This window comes from Gigantopelta aegis, chromosome 6 (genome assembly GCF_016097555.1).
Source record: "Gigantopelta aegis isolate Gae_Host chromosome 6, Gae_host_genome, whole genome shotgun sequence".
NCBI lineage: Eukaryota > Metazoa > Mollusca > Gastropoda > Neomphalida > Peltospiridae > Gigantopelta > Gigantopelta aegis.
Genome location: NC_054704.1, coordinates 14,880,464 through 14,901,361, shown reverse-complemented (window position 1 = coordinate 14,901,361; position 20,898 = coordinate 14,880,464). Strand labels below are relative to the sequence as shown.

At 33.9% G+C, this 20,898-nt stretch overlaps 2 protein-coding genes across 3 annotated transcripts in view; one reads left to right on the top strand and one right to left on the bottom strand.

The window, feature by feature from the left end:
• Positions 1–298: 298 nt before the first annotated feature.
• On the bottom strand, positions 299–11,127 carry LOC121375772 (trimethylguanosine synthase-like). 2 transcript variants are annotated; one of them, XM_041503398.1, is made up of 11 exons: positions 10,672–11,125; positions 9,345–9,555; positions 6,997–8,881; positions 6,443–6,526; positions 5,905–6,031; positions 4,800–4,898; positions 3,646–4,379; positions 3,090–3,221; positions 2,262–2,478; positions 1,663–1,741; positions 299–826 (listed from the first exon to the last, which is right to left on the bottom strand). In XM_041503398.1, the coding sequence occupies exons 1-11, from the start codon at positions 10,797–10,799 to the stop codon at positions 707–709; spliced, it is 3,816 nt and encodes a 1,271-aa protein (XP_041359332.1). In that variant the 5' UTR covers positions 10,800–11,125; the 3' UTR covers positions 299–706. The 2 variants fall into 2 exon arrangements, with proteins under 2 accessions (XP_041359332.1, XP_041359333.1); XM_041503399.1 differs by having other exon boundaries at positions 778–913; positions 10,672–11,127.
• A 4,036-nt stretch (positions 11,128–15,163) lies between these two features.
• LOC121373952 (XK-related protein 6-like) overlaps positions 15,164–20,898 on the top strand; it is a 12,864-nt gene continuing 7,129 nt past the window's right edge. Inside the window, exons 1-2 of the mRNA XM_041500800.1 lie at positions 15,164–16,082; positions 18,619–18,824. Of these exons, the coding sequence (XP_041356734.1) occupies positions 15,550–16,082; positions 18,619–18,824 (739 nt within the window). The 5' untranslated portion in view covers positions 15,164–15,549. The remainder of the gene's footprint in view (positions 16,083–18,618; positions 18,825–20,898) is intronic.

The following is a 20,898-nucleotide window of genomic DNA, read 5'->3' as shown; positions in this document are numbered from 1 at the left end:
AGTAGCAAGGAATCGTTGATATATTTCTTTCGCTACACAGGATCAGACATACTGCACTCAATGCTTGATCACCAAACGTATGTGTTAGGTTGACACACTTCCAACATTAAAGGAAAGACTTGCCAGCATTGTTGATATCTAGAGAAATATTCCTTTCCAATTTGAGATAGAAAAGAATCTACAGATTTAAGAACTGAAGATAATTTCCACCAAACGTAAGTTTATGTTTGTGACTAGCAGTTATACCTATTGTACACTAATATATTCATTATAAACACAAGCAACAATGTTTCATCTCTACATAAAACAGACATTTTTATCTGGCATTTAATATAAAAATCTTTAAAAACTAAAATGATGTTTTTTCAATACAAATGAATTTGAGTGAATATGAATCTTTTTATTTAAAGTGTCCATGTTTCACATCTAATTTTGCATTAACATGCCATATTTCCACCAACAGAGAAAGTAGTCCCCTAATGTCAAAACTGCCAATTTAGACAGCATTTATGTGCCTGAAATTTGCAACAGATGAGTACAAACCTTTTAACACCACTCTTTAAATGATTCACCATTGCATGCCTGCATTCTTATGTTGCACAAAGCTCTTAATGTGGCAAAATATGACATCAGATGTCAATGCAACATTAACTGCTACTGGTACATGTATGTTCATAATTGCACTAAATCGAGGTTTATATTGTTCTCAAGGTTTTTTTCCATCCAGGATAAGTTCTCCAAAATATGCAGTCACAGTTTTCAGCTTTGTGTTGAGAAAGTTCTGCTCAACTTCTACTTGTTTACCAGGTCCAGCAAGTGCTGTCAACTGAAAATACAGCAGAAAATTTCAGTGGTTTTCTGTCAAATGCTGTTATGTTTCTTATATAGACGAAGATGTTGAGGGTTTTCAACACTGCAATAGACAAACAGAAACAATGCACGTTAATCCATCAAAATTAAACGAAAGGAATATTTGTTAGCACATTTTTCAAACTACGGCTATTTGCAGTCTAATATATGGTTATTTTGGTACATAGTTGAAAAAATTAAACCTGCTGCCACCACATAGGTTACTCCCAATGATAAATCAGAAAAGGATCTTTTATATGCACTTTCACACAGATATATACCACTCTGTTTGATGTACCAGTCATGAGACTGGTTGAGATCGGTAAAATCAGAGTTCATCGAGAGCAATCAATCCTACAACCATCACCCCTCAGGTGAGAGCTATATCCTGCCCCACTTCACAATTACTACGATGTACGTTACTTTTCTTGGTTTTTTTACTATCTTCACATCATAATCCTGTTTATGTAACAGGCTTTTAGAAAATTACATATAAATGTTTGGAAACTTCTAGTTGTCCATACACAGAGAACAATGTGAAAATAATTACATTACAGGCTTCTGAGAACTGAAAACTGAAATCGCCATTTACGGGTTATGCGAAAACAAATTCAGTTAGCCCATCTCATTTTTGCATAACCTGTCAATGCCATGTAAATTATGTCCTATGTCTAATGGGTGAACGAAAAATGGGTTTCACAAAACGCCATTTCCAGAGGCCTGAAGTAGTTAACTCACAAGTACTATCTATGGCCTTGAACTTGGTTACACAAAAACACCATGAAGTGAAGATTTAATTAACATGAAGTGTACCTGGTCCATGTTCGCGTTCCTTGGAACAAAGAAAGCAATGTTGTCTGTGATCTTCCTCGTCTCTTCAAATATCTTTGTTGTGCAAATAGTTAAGGAAAATAACCATGAAACACCTTAGATGTGTTACAACAGAATATACAGAAGATTTATACCACAGTCACTAACTGATAGTCATATATTCTACTCAAAATGTAATACAAAAAGACAGAAATTGGATGAGATAGATTGGGGGGAAGAAATATTTGTTTAACACCATCCCAGCACCATATTGGTGACATTTATTGGCCTTGTATATGGTAACTGCGACAGTTGAGATAAAAATCTGATACCTATCAAATTGGGTATTAATTTAATTATCAAATAAATCAAATAAAATGGTTTTTTTTTTAGAATTTCAATCAAATAGAGTCTTAATTTTGTAAATTATATTATTTTTAAAAAGCTAGAATCTGATAAAATCACAAGCCTGTAGAGCACAGCCCTTTGCCATTAAGTAGCCTACTATTTAGAATATATGTAATTAACAAGTGTGAATGGCTGGACACCCACTTCAACATGAAAATGGTATACTATAGTGAACTGTTGTTATAAAAGGATATGAACCGAGTTCTATCATGGTTTCGAGATCGAAGACCTCCGCGTCGAGATACTCAGGTCCTCCCCATGGTGGACTCAGAAACACAACATCTGCCTTCAGGCTGGGTGCCACTTGCAGATAGTCAGCCACAATGAATTCAATTCGGTCATCAACACCATACACGGCAGCATTGTGTTTCGCCAGCGCAATCTTCTCGGGGTCAATATCAATTGCAATTACTGAAATGATTCAGAAATGGAAAACATAGTCAGAAATTAAGGAAAAAAGACAAAGAAAATAAAGAATATTTGTTTAATGACATAAACAATCAATTATCAATTAATAATGGATTACGATGAATATTGTGCTTTGAGGTACAATATGTTCACGGTGTATATAATATAATATTAAAACAACTTTTATTGGACAAAATAATTTATATATTTTGAATAGTACACAAAATGTATTTCATTTCCTTGTGCATCATTAGTGCACCATGGACCACGGAAGAAGGGAAATAACTCTGAAATCATACTCTATCATGAAGCATATACTCCATTAATTGGTCAAATATAAGGGGAGGGCTAGAGGTTACTTGAGCTAGTTCAGTTATTGCATACAGAAAAAAATCCAAGACTTCAGGATAGATGCACTCCTAATTAAATGGATCATCTCTATTTCTATTAATAAGAAATAAAGAGTGAATAGTACAACTATAACCCAAGTTGTATTGACCTAGTCTGAAAAACTGATCTAAGTGTGAATATTGGTTGTGATCAAATTAAATATACTATTGAATACTATTACATATACTGTCAACTTGCTGGTGGTCCAATACACTGATATCTACCTCTTTCACACTGGAAGGCAAACTGGATGGTGTTTCCTCCTGCTCCACAGAATGCATCAACAATCACATCACATTGGCATCGTTCAGACACATGTTCTGCTATTTTCTCCGGGGTAACGGAAAACCAGCTCTCTGTTCAACAATAAACATAACACACCAGTTAACTTTTATTTTACTGGTTGAAATAAAAACATTGTAATGGCATTTGGCTCCATCAAGAGAGATGACTATGTGAGTAAAACATTAATACTTTCTGTTATATAAAAACACTAATTGTCTATTTCCTCCATCAAGAGAGATGCATATATGAGTAAAAGAGTAAATACTTTCTGTATTACTAATTACATATTTTGAAAAAACAATACCCTACTTTCACTTTGAGATCACTAAATTGTAAGATGGAGCTCAGTAAATTACAAAAACAAATAAAAACATATCACTGTTCTATTTTTGTATAATACACATCAGATATTTGAAATATTTTATGAAACCATTAAGGAACAGTTTCTAATTGTTGACCATTTGTCACTAGAAAAACTCAAAACTTAGCTGATACCTCGATCCAGTTCGATTCCTTCATCAAATCTTGAGAACAGCCTGTACCTCTGGGCCCAGTACTTCCTCATCGTTTCATCCGACGAGATCTCCAAGGGGACTGGTACACGTTTCAACCGTCTCTTCTTCTTTTTCCTCTTTTCCTTCCTCTGCACCGGAGCACTTGGTTCCTTAGGCAACAGATCCTCTGGATCTTGTTTTAGAATGTCAAACATTGTGTCCGAGTAATCAACAGCAACTCTGTCTGATTCATCTGCTGGAAAGTCATTGCTTGAGAATGATAAGTCTTTTGCTGAATTAATAACATCCTGAGATAACTGTTCAGTTGTTGGCAACGAGTCAACAGAATTAGAATTCCCCACTAACTGTGCCGTCTGCGATGATGTGTCACTAGAGTCTTCATTTTTCACTAATTCAGCATCTGCTAACTTCTGATTATCACTAGAATCACCATTCATCACCAATTCAGAATCACAATCTACGCCAACATTTACAAATGGATTTGATGGGTCATTAACTTTTGTGTCTGCTTGTTTGTCACTTTCTTTGACCGCTTCCAAGAAAGATTTAGCTTTTTTCACAGCTCTATTTTCCCGAAAATTGATCGGTTTTCCCTCACTGTCAAACATCATGTTGGTTGGCTTGTTGCCCAGATTTAGTCTAGAAGTCTGCTGGTGAACTTTTGGATTCTTTAAAGTTACTTGTCCACTTTTGATAACTGAAACAGGTTGTTTGCTGCAAGAATAGAGAATGATTTTAAAATAAGATATTTTTTTTAGTGTTCTAAAGAAATGTTTTACATACGGAAACCAAAGAACAGTTTATATACCAATCTGAACTAATTAAAATTACTCATAAAACTATTATTATTATTATTATTGTTTATTGCCAAACATTATGAAATTATAACCATAATATTTTTTACACTTGAATTTAAAATAAGCATCAATGATGTGGTTATTTGATTTATTTGTATAACTTCAAGAAATATATTTATTTTTTTCTACAAATGAAATTTGTAAGTACCAGTAATGAAATATAAATAAAAATAATATTATATAATAATATATATTTTTCATCTCACACCTGGTACCATCTCACACCGCAGAGTTTTTTAACAGGTATACACAGATTGATATTAAGACTTGTACCTACCCGTCAACGTCAGGACTCAGTTTAAATCCAAATGACTGAAGAGTTTCTCTTACGTCTTTCTTCTCTGTGTTAGGAACTTCTTCAAAATCATTTTCATGACTGAAAATAACATTTAATTTAGAAGAAAGTTTTATAACAATAATTAAATATACATGTATGTATTACTATTAACCACTTATTAGGATTAAGTGAGTTATGTACAATTACAACACCAAGTTAAATTTCTAAATATTAACAACTTATACTGAAAAGGCATGCATACAAAACTACTACTTTCACATTCATTAATTAAAAAAAAATTATACTGGAAATGTTGGAATTGACAACTGTGAATATTATTTTACTATTTTATTTTATTTAATTTTACAAACTAAACATAAAAAAGACATTACTCAAAACATGCATGAAATAAATGAAGGGGTCATGTACCTCCCAAATGGTTTTTGTTGTTTTTGTTTTTTTGTTTAATGACACCACTAGAGCACAATGATTAATCAATCACTGGCTATTGGATGTCAAACATTTGGTAATTCGGACAAGTAAACTTCAATGAAAACGGATCAGTAAATTTTTCCATTTATAGCAAGAGATCTTTTATCTGTACTTCACAGGCAGGACAGCATGATTTATCAGTCATGAGACACTGTGGTAAAGGAAAACACCCAGACAGACAGACAGAGAGAGAGAGACAGAGACAGAGACAGAGACAGAGACAGAGACAGAGAGAGAGAGAGAGAGAGAGAGAGAGAGAGAGAGAGAGACAGACAGACAGACAGAGAGAGAGAGAGAGAGAGAGAGAGAGAGAGAGAGAGAGAGAGAGAGACAGACAGACAGACAGACAGACAGACAGACAGACAGACAGAGACAGAGAGTGGAATCACCATGACCTGTTAACTCATTTTGGTTTGGAGCCGGTACTGAGATATGAAACCAGCACCAATCAGTCTTAACACTGATGACTTAATCGCTACACACCAAGGTTCTCGAAACATCTATCGCTACACACCAAGGTTCTCGATACATCTATTGCTACACACCAAGGTTCTCGATACATCTATCGCTACACACCAAGGTTCTCGATACATCTATCGCTACATGTTTCTACCTTCTGGGCAGTTTGAATGGAATCTCATCCGGTGGCTCCTCATCCCCTCCATCACCTCCTCCAAGGCTCCTTGATCCCTGCACGTAATTCCCACTTTGACTTGTTGAACTCTGTGATATACTGGTGCCTAATAAATTAAAATTAAGACAATTATTTTATTTTGTATGGGGTTACATATTAAACTGTAGTTATATTTTTATCTTATACTAATGCCAAATGCATAAAACACACATATAATTATTATACTCTACATTTAAATTTAAGTCTCTTATAATTCTTCCAAAAGTACTAACAGATTATGTTGGTTTTAATGTGTTATTGGATGAGACAATAAAATTATCTTTTTGTTTCATAGTCTTAATATACAACATACATGTATATACATTGTAATAATATTTTTAATTTGAAAAGTGTAATAAAGTTATCTCCCCTTACTCCACCCCACACACAACAGATCTTTAAAGTTCTACAGAGTACACATATGAAGCAATATTATAGTAAGCCTTTTTAACTTCATAACAGAATATCGTATTCGTACCCTGAATGTTATTTCTTTGTGAGGAATGCTTCTTATGTTTTCGCTTTCCTGATCTACCATCTGTGGGCTCTGATCTTTCATCACCTTAAATATAACAACCACGTTTAAATATTTTAAATGAAAAAATTATTTTATAATTGTCAACATGCATGTAATGCAGGATGGTCATACTCAGTTTAATCAGAACTTCCCTTAGTTTTCAAGGTGAACATACCATTTTTACTGAGCTGATTTACAATCACACGAAAAACATAAAAATACTATTTTCAGAACCATGACACAAGAAAAACCATCTATAGCAATTAAATTTTCAGAACATTTTATGTGTACATGTAGTCTAAAAAACCTCAAAATGTCCACCAAATATTTCCTAATTTCTAGAAAAAATTTGACATTGTCTAAATTTTCCAAATTAGTGACGACCATTTTTTGATAACAAGATCTCTTCTATAATAGATTTTTTTAAAGAAGACTGGAGGTACCTTTCATATAATTATTATCAGTACTAAAAAAACCCAGAAGATGCACTGAAGTATGATATCAAACAAACTCACCCGACTCATTTGTCTGAGATCTTTCCCCCATGTTTGGTTGGTCAGTCATCATTCCATCCTCAAAAGAACTTGTATCTGCATCTTTGCCTTTGACTCTCACCTCATGATCAATGTGATCTCTGTGCAGCAGTCCACTTGAAGCACCATCTTGACACTGCCTCAACTGTGAACTTATGTCTAAATGGAAAAACCGATTCTGAAGCATAGATGTATTGTCAAATTCTGTATTACTCCGATTAGAACCACCCTCTGCCTGTTCTGTGGTAGAATCAGTCCCAAAAGCAGAAACAAGTGAAGAGGCTTGCTGATTTGGCATTGCAAGCATATCTTTTAAACATTTGTTTTTCATGATATCTGTTCCACTACCCAAATTACAGTTATTATAATTCTTGTTCACTTCTTCATGGAAAGTACATTTATCTTTCATCACATCTGTTTCTTTTCCATCTAGTGCTTCACAAATACCCTGTGTTTCTTCTGTTTGATTTGTTTCAGTATCTAAATTACAGTTGTTTTGGTTCGTTTCCAATGCCTCACAGGTATCTAGTCTTTCTTCAGAGATGGACTGACCAGCAAGACCATCCTGGAAAGCCAGATAGCTTGCGACACTTTCGTTAAACCATGATGCGAATCTGTTACAGTGATACCAATACATCTCTGTGTAGTGTTCGTCCCACAGCTCCTGCCACATCTGGTCATAGTTCTGATTCTGTCCACCATCATCTACCAGATCATCAGTGATTTTGGAACCCTCCCCCTGGTCCTGGTCCTGACCGACTAGAGAGCTTGACTCAAAGAAACAGCCAGCATAGCTGTGCATCATGTGCACAAGTTCCGTGTTCTCGTTGATTCTGTTGTTCTCTGTGGCAAGTCTGAAAGAAGAGTCATTCTGTGAAGAGTCTGCTTCAGACATAGGCTGCTCAGTTCGATTCCTCATGGTGGACTCAATAGCCTGGTTGAAGCCAGCCAAGTTATCACTAGATTTAAGCCTCGGTGTCAGAGAACATGGTACACTGCCATCTACTGTCTGGGACACACCAATGTCACTCTCTCCAACAGCATTTTCCAACATTTCATTATCATGACTATCAAGCATTTCTGCTGTACTACCTATAATGGCATCATCTTCCCCATTATGATTTTCACTGTTGTTACCATTTGCTGTCACTTTGTTTCTAGCACTGGAAAGCTCTATTTTCCCTTCCTCAATATTGCAGTCATCTTTGTTATGTTTCGTGTCACTCGAATTTGCTATTATTTCATTTTCTGAACTAAGATGGATTGATTTGCTTTTCATTTCCTCAGGTGAACAATCTTTGTCCATATTATTCATTGAAATCTGACTGGATAGATCGTCTGTATTTTCAGCCCCAATATCAACACCACCACTGTCAATGTTTTGTTCAACTTGTTCACAACCACCTTCCTCAGAACCTGCCATCTCATTACCTGGATCAACTTCTGTGGTAATCTCCACCTCCACAACAGATGGCACCACTGTTAGCTTGTCATAGTCAACATGGTCTGGATATTTAGCCACCCAGCCCTGCCACACAACCATCTCCCCATACTTTGCCCAGAATTCCTGCCAGGCCGTTTCAACATCAGGAATATCAGTAGGCAAGCCGCTGGTGTCAGTGTCATCTAAAACGTGACCTTCAACACGACTAAACAACTCAGGTGGATTAGAATCACAGGGTTCAACTCCTGCTGGTTGATTGTTTATGTAAATGTCATCAACAACTTCTCTGTAATAATGTTCAAATGTCTCGTCAGCCTCTTCTGTAGTTTCTTCAGAATATTCAGAGTTTCTCTTTTTGTTGCTTTTCCGTTTTTTCCTTTTGCTTCTTGATGTAGCGGTGTGTTTACCAGAGCAATCAGTTTTCTATAAACAAAAATAAAATTATATGGAATCCGCCACATGAAGGCCCTTCACTTACACACAATAACTGTTTTCTTAATTTGGTCGGATTATATTAAAGGCACAAATTATATAAAACTGTGTACATCAGCAAAACAATTTTATACTGAATTTGTGAATTGAAAATTGATAAACTGATATATTCCCCTCAAAATAAAGAAAAAAATATTCTTACAAACAATACAAATAATATAGTTTGAAATAGGAACAACTAATAATCTTTCCTCTTTAATGATATCAGTAAGTATAAAGATATACAGGTTCTCAAAATGTATAAAGATATGGTATATGCTCCAATGTATGCATCAAAATTAATGTAAAAATCAACAAACTTTAATTAATACTAAAACTGATAGGAGTATGTTTTACAGTATGCATAATTCAAAGTTAACGTAATCAGGTAAACAGCCACATTAGTTTCACTGACAGGAGTGCTTTGTCCTCCAAAATAAACAGGAAGTCCCATCTGTCGCATTAATATCACGTCTTCATCTTCTTCATCTGAAATGGGTTTTCCAGTCATTTCATCAGCAAGCTTACTGACGATGTGCGAGGTGTCAAAGTTTTCTTCATTCGACTCTTCAGAATCCTGGCTTTCATCTTCACCAACCTGACCAAGCTTACACAGATCATTGTCTCTAGCAAATAAAACACATTATTCATTCACCAACATTTCAGCACATTTTAAACCACATGTATGAGGGGTGGGACATAGCTCAGTGGAAAAGAGAGAGTGAGAGACAAAGAGAAAAAGAGGGTCAAAGAATGAAAAGAGAGAGAGAGAGAGAGAGAGAGAGAGAGAGAGAGAGAGAGAGAGAGAGAGAGAGAGAGAGAGAGAGGGGAGGGAGGGATGAAGAATGAAAGAAACAAACATAGGAAAGACAGAGAGAGGGAGTAAACCCACTAGCTGTCACCACCAAGGCTACTCAATTCAGGAAACAGCAAGGGATCTTTTATATGCACTTTTCCATGACCAGGACGGTACACAGGCTGTGATTGGGATGAGTGAATAACAAGTTTACAGGTGAGCACTCTACCACCTCAGGCCTCACCAACATATAACAGAACTAGTTCACAGTAGTTGGGACATTAAAGATTAAATCTTGAATATATTTTTGTTAATTAATTATTTAATTTACTTTGTCCATTCTGCAACAGACTTTTATGTTGTATGAAGGCAATAAATGTTCAATTTTATTATATAAGAATTGTTTCTAATATTTTTGTGAATTTATCAATGTATAACAACAAGTAAAACAGTCATAAATTGTATAACATTCATAAAAAAAAAGACAAGCAATTTTTATAATTACAAACAACACAACTTGTTTAGTTATAAAATATAAATGAGTTTTGAACGTAATTTCCATGACAGCTTTTATGAACATTTGACATCCCATTTTACATACTACATCATTTCCTGAGGTTTATTGAAGGATAACCAGCGATTTATCCAGGGCTTTTTGCCAGTATCCCATATCCAATGGGATTGGAAAAACTAGTTTACGTAAATCATACTTGGGACACATTTTCAGGTCACTGAATGATGTAGTACACTACTGTAAAATTAGTTTATTAATTTTTTCTAACAGACATCATGTAATATATACATAGGGAATTTTCAGCATAAAAATAGGGAATTTTCAGTTCCATTTTCTTTTAGGAAGATGCCTATGTTCAGACCCACAGAACACTAGATAAATCCCTGGTAACATTACGTTTTTGAAGCGAATATCAATAGCGAATATCAATACCGTATGAATGCTCTGGTACACTGACATTGGATATACTGACATTCCTCTAAACCAACCCCACTGTGCAGTAACCGTACTTCAGCAATGTGACTCCACTGGTAGCACATTTTTCTAAAACAAAACAACATTTAATCAGTAAACAAATTCACTACTTAGTACATTATGTAATTTTTACAGAGCGAGAGAGTGAGAGAGAGAGAGAACTATAGATAGAAATAGGCAGTCATTCCGTGTTTTCACCATAGAGATGTCTCTGTCTCAGAGAGTGATCATAACCATCCAAATATCTGTCTAGATCTCGAACAGCAGAGTACTTGGGAAGTTGGGCTACTCACAATTTAGATTAACCTCGAGTGCAAGCACATTGTGAGGTTAACCTGCCCAAGGCATTAAGCCTATTCTCGGAACCGAACATACGGGTACTTCGACCCCTGGCCGCCATTGTTTATCACGTGACGCGGTGAAGCTTCTCCTTAGTTACGTATGGTTTGATAGTGAAATGAGGCAACTTTGGTCGATCATTTACAACAGTTAACGGTCACGATGCCCAACACATGTTGTGCAGTTGGCTGCATAAACCATAACATGATGTTAAAAAAAATATCGTTTTACAAATTTCCAAAAGAAGAGACTAGGCACCGCTTGTGGGTAGGGTCATTAAAACGACAAACCTTATGGAATTCCATGGCTTCCCTCACAGAATGTGACTACGTTGACTTTAATGTTGTTGCTTGTTGACACCAACAGAGATTAATTTAGCAAACAAAATGGATAAAGCATGTGCAGTGATAAAAATTCCACATTATACTGTAAATAAAATAAACAATTCCATCGTCTTCCATGAAAAAACCCCCAACAAAACGATGCATCCAGTTCTTGAATAAAGAGTATATTCCTTCATCATTAAATTTGTGTGGTCTTTATTTTTCATTTAATCTTAGTTGCTTGGATATTATCTATACTTGTATTTATTTTGCCATACCACAGCTACTACATCTTATTTATTTATTTTTTAATTTTAAAATAAAAGTTTATACTGCTAAATTACACACATATAATAATTATAATATAGGCCTAAATTCTTTTTTAAACTTTAATTATAATTTTTTTTTTTTTTGCAAATGTGTCTGTAGCAGGCCTGCAGTAAGAAAATATAGGTCATCCCCACACCCACCTCCGTGTTTAGTATTTACTTTGGTGCAGAGGGTAAATAATGTGTGTGCCTTTGTTTCAGTATATATATATATATATATATATATATATATGCCACATTTCTAGGGAAATCACTAAAATGTGTAAAGGCATGGTACACCAAACACTTTTGGGGCATTTTCACCATTTTAGGGGCACTTTTTTTTCATTAAAAATACACAAAAATTAATTGAAATAAACATTAATGTAATTTATGTGCTTGCTTTAATAAATGAATGGCAAAAGATGTAAACGGCATATTTTATTAATTAATAATACCTTTTTGGGTGTTTTATAAAGGCAATTTTAGAATTAATTAGTGAAAAAGGCTTATTTAATCTCAGGGCAGCATGGTGCTGATTAAGGCAAGATGGTGCTAGACTATTGAGGCATGGTGCTGCACCGTGCTAAAACAAGCTAGGGAAAACAATACACATACATATACATAAATCTAAAAATAAATAAAAATCTATTCTATTGTGGATCAATGTAATTTGGTGGTTGTGGTACATTTGTAAATTTTACTTGTTCAAGTTCGAGGACTTACCTTTTTACATATATATGTAGTTTCATGGTATTCTACAGTTCAGTGTGTGTTTGTGTGTGTAATCTGCTTTAGAAATTACCTGCAATAAAATGAATGGTCAACTGCCATATCTGATATTTGCTTTCCATTTTGAAAACACTGTTTGACATGGAGAATACAGCATTTAACTATCTCATTCATATATTTTCCTTGAATATGCTACATAAGTGCATCTACATGAGGTAATTTAACCCGGGTTAAAAGCAACTTAGGTTAAATATGTGTAGTCTAGTAGAAGGCATACCGATATAGATCAGTTTATTAACAACCATATTTGCCTCCTTTCTTCAGCTGTATAACTATTAAAAATTAGTTTTGTAGATATTACTTAAATTGAACTGCAATAACAATTCCAATACAGCACAAGACTGAACAAGAAAATATCTGCAATATCCATTGTGACTAGATATAAAACAACACCAATATTATACATATATATATATATATATATTAACCATTATTTACTCAGGTAAGTTTTTGTGTTTTATTACTAAATATACCAGGTTAAACCCTATTATTAAAACATTTGCATGTTTGTTCCACGAGGTAACACTTATGTTTTATTAGGTTGTAGACCTCGACATGAAAATAACTGAGGGAACTGATTATTTGCTCCCTAATGTAGTTTATGGGGGGCAATTTAAAATATTACCATATTGATACTACATGTATATAATTATAAATTCACATGCCAAAGGAAACTATGTATTATTCTCCTTGAAACTAATCTCAGGTGTGATGGGTAAGTATAGAGAGATATTGCTCCCCCTAGATGTCAAGGTCTGAGGATGGCTATATTTTATTATTGCTATTTTTTGTTGCCTGCATTCAACCGGTAAGGAAGGGCAACATCATGTGGTAATTTTGCAATCTGTAAAAACAAAAGCATTTCATTATTTCAAGAAACTGTATTTTGTTTTAAGAATAAAAGAATGTATTCAGTGGAACATTATACTGTTGCCAATACATCTATATAATAAGATATGACAATAATACTATTGTAATTTTGAACTTGTAAAGTAACAACTTTGCCATTGTTTAATTATTACATATTATTTGGAAATAAAATAATTATTAAATCATAAAAATAATTAACTTAATCATGCATACAAATTATATTATAAATACAAATTATATATATATTGTAGCCCACATCATAATTATTATATTAATAATTATCTTATCATTTCAAAATTGTTAAAATTTATAATTAACATTTTAATACCTGAAAATTGCATCAACAAAAATCATATTCTGCCCAACCTGCCCTGTCCCCACGACATTCAAAGTACACGGAAACACATCGGTACTAAATATAGATTATACTAATTCAGATTCTCGTTGTTCGTTTCTCTTATATGGCAACCCAAGCTGTTATAATACACATAAGACGTATTGCAACTATGTGTTAGCTACAAAAAATAAATGACAATATGTAAGGCATGTAAAAAGTTAATACGATAACTTTATTCTATGTAAACCAGTAATCACTAAGGCTTTGCTTCACCCCCAAAGACCCGGATGATCAGTAACTAGGCCGTGTGACGTCACGCCGGTTCCGAGAATAGCAGATCACAATTAACAGTATCATAAAGTCTATAAACATACATTTTATAACATACAAATAGCGGTACATCAGAGTATTTATTGTAATTTATTACATACATTATTGAAATTATTTTTAAATGATTATGACCGATGGGTATAAGCTTGACAATGTTTTAAGCCATTAGGTTTAACATTAAGTTAAATAAAGGATCCCTTTTAAAGGGACTTTCCTGAGTTTGCTGCACTGTAAGATGTTTCTGACTAATAACACATATTTCTACGATTAGACGTATATATTAAATATATTTTCTTGTTTAGAATATCACTGTCTGTATATTCAATGTGTTTTTGGTCATCTTAATATTTATTAGAAGCCCAAACTGGATTCTGTTTTCAAATAATTTTGTGTGTATGAAAAAAAACAAATTTTAGGAAATAAAATGAAATTTAACCTAGTACAAATATTAGAACGACCACTAATATTTTATGTAGAAAAATATATTTGATATGTAATTACAATCGTTAAATAGTCTGTTAGTCTTAAAAATTGCAGCAAATTTGGGACAAACTGCTTAATTAGAAAAAAATAACGTTTCAAATAGAAAAAAGAGAATCCTCAAAAATATAACCAATACATTGGTCAAATTAGTGTTCCAGTTCCACAATCTTCATCATATTTATATGATGGTAAAATAACCTAGATCTTGTTCAAATGCATTTATAATGTTTACCCATGTGCAAATACCAAACAGTACTAGAGTTGTCTCCCATAGCCAAAGGGCAGATTACCGGTCTTAAGGTTGGACTATACCAATTCAAATCCCATAGGCGACCATGTTAACGTTTGTGTTTAAAAACACTATATGCAATATATCAACCAAACTGTGACCCATAAATATCAGTATTACAACCCCTACCTCAAAGTATTAACTGCAGAAAATGGTACCTTTCATGGCTCATTTTCGGTATAACCAGATGTTTCTGCAACACCCCTAGTTTCGCCAAAAAAATTTAGTACTTTTTTTTACAGGTACCCCATACATGTTCCAAGCACAAGGCTACTTGACACGGTGGTACTACATCAAATAAAATTGCATACATTTTTAGCCCAGATGAAACTAAAAAATTTTACAACCAACACACTCACATTTATAACCAATCACAGGACTTGTGGTGTTAACTTCTCTATCAAAAGTTCGGTGCACCTCGAACTTCGACCCAGCCGGAAATTAATTGGTATAGTGCAACCTTAAACCACAGTTTCTGTTCAATTTATCTGTATAATAGTTTATAAAGAGAATAAGTCTAGCAGTCTTGTAATTTCAATAACCGAAAATTTGTAGTCCATTCAGGTCTTTGTTTTGATAATTGAGCTATCGAAGCCTCAGAATATTCAGGGAGTGAATTAATGAGTCACAAGTTGCACGGTGGAGGGTTACTTCCCTTAGTTGATTTCCGGTTTAGCCTGACTTTATTATTTGCTTTCTGTCAAATGCATAAGATGCTGCAAGTGCTGCTTTAGCAGACTTGTCAGCGATGTTTTTAAATATAATATGCCTACTAAGTGCAAGCTCCCAGTTACAAGACGTAGTACTGACTATAACGATGTCTACGGTGGTTATTTCGATGGCATTGCTGATTCTCATGAGCTCGATTTGGGGTCCGGTGATGTGGTGGACATGGGATTTCGTAGAAAGAGTAAATCCACTCGACGTAAATCTAAAGGACACTCACCACGAAGTTCACTACAGTTTGCCTACAACTTTGGGTGTTTTGAACTGCTAATTGGAATTGGATCCATTTTCCTATTTTATGTTGACATCGGCAGTGATGTTTATCTTGTGATTCAGTATTTTTGGGCTAATAACCTCATTTATGCTATAGTCTCACTCGTTTTAACTGCAGGGCCATCACTTATCACGTGTTTGCTTGGTATTCATTGGTATATTATTGATTATAGGAGAGAGAAGCATTTGTGTAAGCAAAGTGACAAAACTACCTCAGAGGCTAATATTTATACCATTTCAACAACACGATGGATTGTACGATTCATTTTCACAATTTTCCAAATGGGACCAGTAATAAGGCAAGCAAAAAGCATTCTTTCAAATAAATTGTATGATGTTTAGTAGGAATACGGCTGTATAAATAACAATTTTATATCTAACAATTTGTTATCAATTGTTATAGGTGCAGCGTGCTTAAAACTCAAGAAGGTGCATGAGAAAAGATAGATGAATTGAATCAGGGCTTCTAGAATTTTATAAAAATCCACAAGCCATGGGATTATAAAAATATACTAGCCATGATTAAAAATTCACTAGCCCAACTTTAAATAAATACAGGTTTACTAATACATATAGTAATAATCAGATACATCAACTAAAGAGGGAGATAGAGCTTAAAAACCCTTAGATTGGGGGTGGGAAGAGGGGGCAGGATATTCATATTTACAAAATAAGACTTAAATGCAGCATTTGACAAGATATTTGTTTCACTAGCCGCCGGGCTAGTTATAATAGTTATTTACTAGCCCAACACTGAATATCACTAGCCATGGGAGTGGGGATACCATAATCTAGAAGCCCTGATAGAATACTTTAATACTTTACTTAATAGTCTGAATAGCAATAAAAACAAGCATCAAAAACCATTCATCTTATGCCCAAAGAACATATGTTTTTATACTTAAATTGATTGGCGCCAGTACTAAACAATTTTAAATTGATAGAAACTATGCTTTCCAGATGTTTTGTCCTCTGGACTCACCTCGGACAATTTGTACATTTATACTGGATAGAGCATAGTTTAAAAATGGAAAGTGCAATAAATATAAAATAAGAATAGTCAATTCACTTATATCACAACATCTATGTTTTTTCTGAGTGCTCAATTGACTCCAAAACAGATATCAAGTAAATACTTTTTATTGATGGATAATTAATTGTCAGTCACACAGCTTTGAAATAAGTTGATTTGTTTAGGTGCAAACTGAATGAAACTGCGAAACTGCATTAATAGTGTTGAGCGTGTATTGTTAATTATGTCACAATAGAAGCCAGGTGTAAAGTGAATGGGTGAAAAGAAACAATAGGCTATACCAAACAAGTCGAAACGTCAAGATTATCTTTACTCGTAACAAAAACATCTTTCAATAGATAAACCATATATGCATTATTACAATCGGCACTTAACCTCTAATCAACTGCCAGGGCTTCTAGATTATGGTATTCCCACTCCCGTGGCTAGTGATATTCAGTGTTGGGCTAGTAAATAACTATTATTGCAATGCCTGATGGCTAGTGAATTTTTTTTATCAAATGTTGCAGTTAACTGTTACGTTAATATGAATATCCTCCCAACCCCCCAATGTTAGGGGTTTTTTTAAGCTCTATCTTTAGGTGACATATCTGATTATATTACTATTATTTAGTAAAATTGTATTGACTTAAAGTAAAGTAGGGCTAGTGAATTTTTAATCGTGGCTAGTATATTTTTAAAACCACTGATCCCATGGCTAGTGGATTAAAAAATTTTTCTAGAAGCCCTGAACTGCTCTTCAACCCTGTACCTCTTTGTACTGCCATGAATCCTCTCTTCAACTCTTCATCTATACTCTCCACAATATATATATATATATATATATATATATGTAGATGTCTATGTGTGTATATATATATATATATTTTGAGAGCTCGTTCAAAAATAAATTTGTAAATACAGTAATCATAAATTTTATTTTAATTGTTCCATTTCCCTATTATAATTACAATATTATAACTATAATAGACTGTGTCTTTCAAATTGTCCCCATCATACTTGGTAACCCCCTTCTGCCACTGGCTATGTCAGAGATATAGACATGGCAAAGCTGTTAAGTTAGGTTACAATCTGCACTTCTCTGGCAATAATTCTCTGTGTCGATATTCCATAACAATAAAAAGTGTCCATACATTTATTTTGTCCGTGGACGAAATATACAGTAAATAATTAATACCTTTTTTTTTTTTATAGTGGACAAATTGTCCAAGAACATTTTTTGGTTGTGGACGAATGGTCTCGAGTTCAACAGTGGAAATTTTTTTAGTGGATGAAACGTGGAGAGGACGAACCATCTGCATCCCGAAACTACTATTTTTAAAACATTTTAGAATTGTGTATCAATCTCTAAAAAGATACTAAGAAAAATATTTTTAGCTGTTATCAACAAAAATATAATGTATTACAATTGTAACTGAGACACAGTGAGAATCACTGAGTTAACATTGACTATTATTAAATTGCAAAATGTTTTACCTCATACATTTAATTTACAAACAATAAAATTATTTAGAAGTTCATTGTCTACAATTAACATTGATGTCTAATTGTTTTCTCTTCGTTTTGTTTTTTAGGTTTTGTCTATATAGCGTTCCACTTCGCCAATTGCGAATTTTATTTTGATTTGGCGAAAACATTTCGTTGAAAAATAACAGTGGATTTTACATATTTGAAGATAATTTGGCGAATGGTTTTGCTCACCCAGAGCTAGACCTGATTTTAAAAATAAAAAAGATAAATAAACCAGTTTATACATCTTGCAGTTGTTTGACAGACAAATAATTTTTGTTTTATTATTCCAGGATTTCAGAATACATGTACAATGGAAAGAAATACCAGACAGCAAAGACGACAGAAGAGAAAAAACATTTCTACTGGCAGATGTTGGTTGAGGATGTTGATGCTTGTTTGCTAAGATTATTTGAGTGTTTCTTGGAATCTGCTCCACAACTGATGTGGCAGTTGTACATTTGGATCACACTAAAACCACATGAAGATGATGTAACAGGTATTCTTGTCCTTAACCCTTACGTAGCCTGACAGTACGCTGCATATCATCACTTTAATTATGTTGTGAACGTGACAGCATGCTGCTCAGTAGTTTTACTGTTAGTTTGACATCATGAAACGGCTCAGTTCGTGAGGTCATTCCAGCACAGACATGAAAAGGTTAATCAATTTGACTGGTATGTTAAACAGGCCTCTGAAAATTTGCAAGAATGATCATTTCGTTCGCGCATTGCTCGTGTAAATCTAAATTTGCTTAACCTATTTTTTTGTTCATGAGCGCAATATTTGGATCACCATTTACTTGGATATAACAGGTTATGCAACAAGGAAATGGGTTACCTGGATTTATTTTTCATAACTGATAAATGGGTCATGCAGATTTTCAATTCTCAAGGTCTGTTAAAGGCTGTGGTGTGTGCAGTACTGTCTTGATAGGAATATGTATATTAAAGATCCCTTGCTGCTCATTTGGTAGGAGTAACCTTTGTGGCACCAGTGGGTTCTTCTTTCTCTTGACTAAACATCAAAATAACCATATGAAGCATTGTTAAACAAATATTTCTTTCATTAATTGTTTACGGTTTATTTCTTAGAGCCAAAATCTAATGTTTATTTATTATTATCAACATTGTGTCTCAGGGCTTCTAGAATTTTATAAAAATCTACTAGTCTTGGCATCAGCGATTTAAAAAATGTCCTATTATCCTGTTCAATTATTTAGACCCAAAGTTTTTTGCAAATGTTACGTTTATTTCCTATTCGATATTTGTTTTCTTTGCATTTACATGAAAACAAACCCAAACCCCGACAGGTTTTATATACAAATCATCATATAAAATGCACGAAGTTGACTTAATTCCACTTTTTAAAAATCTCTGTGTCTTTTGAATGCACGTTATTTCTCCTATAAATAACTAAGGTCATTTGCATATCAAAACATTGGGATCTGAGGCTACGTTAAGGCCATTATAGCTTGTTTCACTAAATCAAGGTTATTATTGTTTTGCAGTGTGTAACAGCATTGTCTAATCTTTCCGTTAAACATAGATGTAAACAAACAGAACATGTGACCCTTTCTTGTAGGTGCATTATATTTAATAAATTTAGCTAATGTATAATGTATTTTTATCTTATTATATCAATTATATATTAGCATACCATACCTAACCTAACACAACTGAGGTGTAGCACAGTAATAAACACAAATCACCTCACACACCGCAGGAATGTGCTTTCCAAATTTATAAATAAATTTAATGCAGGGCCGGACCCAGATGACCGTGGGGGGGGGGGGGGGGGATAAAATGTCAAAGGCCACCAACATCAAATAATAATAAAAATGTTATTTAATTTGCCTCTAAATTGGGAACTCATATCGTATATATATATATATATATATATATATATATATATATATATATATATATATATATATATATATATATATATAATACTATACGACGACAAAATTATCATTAAAGGCTTGAAAGGTGCTCAATACTTTAAGAGAGAGTAGAGCATGCATTAAATATATATATATTGCACTTTTGTCCTATATATATATATATAGTAATTTAGGGTGGTGCTAGGGGCTGGGGTTTGGGGGTTGGGTGTTACATTTGTAATGCGAAAAACCAAAGGGCTATTGTTCGGACTCGTATGGGTTCAACCACTTTTTCATCCCGCAGACACAGCCCTGAATGTTCAAAATACGATATCATTGCTTGGTCAATTACATCATTATTTCGATCTATGACAGCATGTGCTATTGTAGCAATGTGTAAACCACGTAAAATACAAGTTAGGTAGGGTATATAAATTCATTGAAAATGTATTAGTCGACATTCTTGTTATTGTTATTTGAGGAAAAATATGGGTAAATCGAAAAACACTTCAGTTGATGTAAAATCGTGTATTAAGAACATTTTCAATTATTTTGAAGATGAATATCAGCGCGGTAGACCTAGGTATGCTTCTTATCGAATTGTCGATTGAGTTGCCGCTGCACTTAAAGTTTCGGTTTCAACAGTAAAAAGAACTGTGAAAAATCTAAGCTCTACGAATCCAAGCAC

Bases quoted from the DNA above. Each gene is read 5' to 3' on its own strand.
- LOC121375772 (XM_041503398.1), bottom strand. From the start codon at position 10,799: ATGTTGTTTTGTTTTAGAAAAATGTGCTACCAGTGGAGTCACATTGCT. The intron at 4,899-5,904 runs GTAGAAACATGT...TGTTATTTTCAG, and splicing joins CCATTCAAACTGCCCAGAAG to TCATGAAAATGATTTTGAAG. The intron at 4,380-4,799 runs GTAGGTACAAGT...CTATTCTTGCAG, and splicing joins CTGAGTCCTGACGTTGACGG to CAAACAACCTGTTTCAGTTA.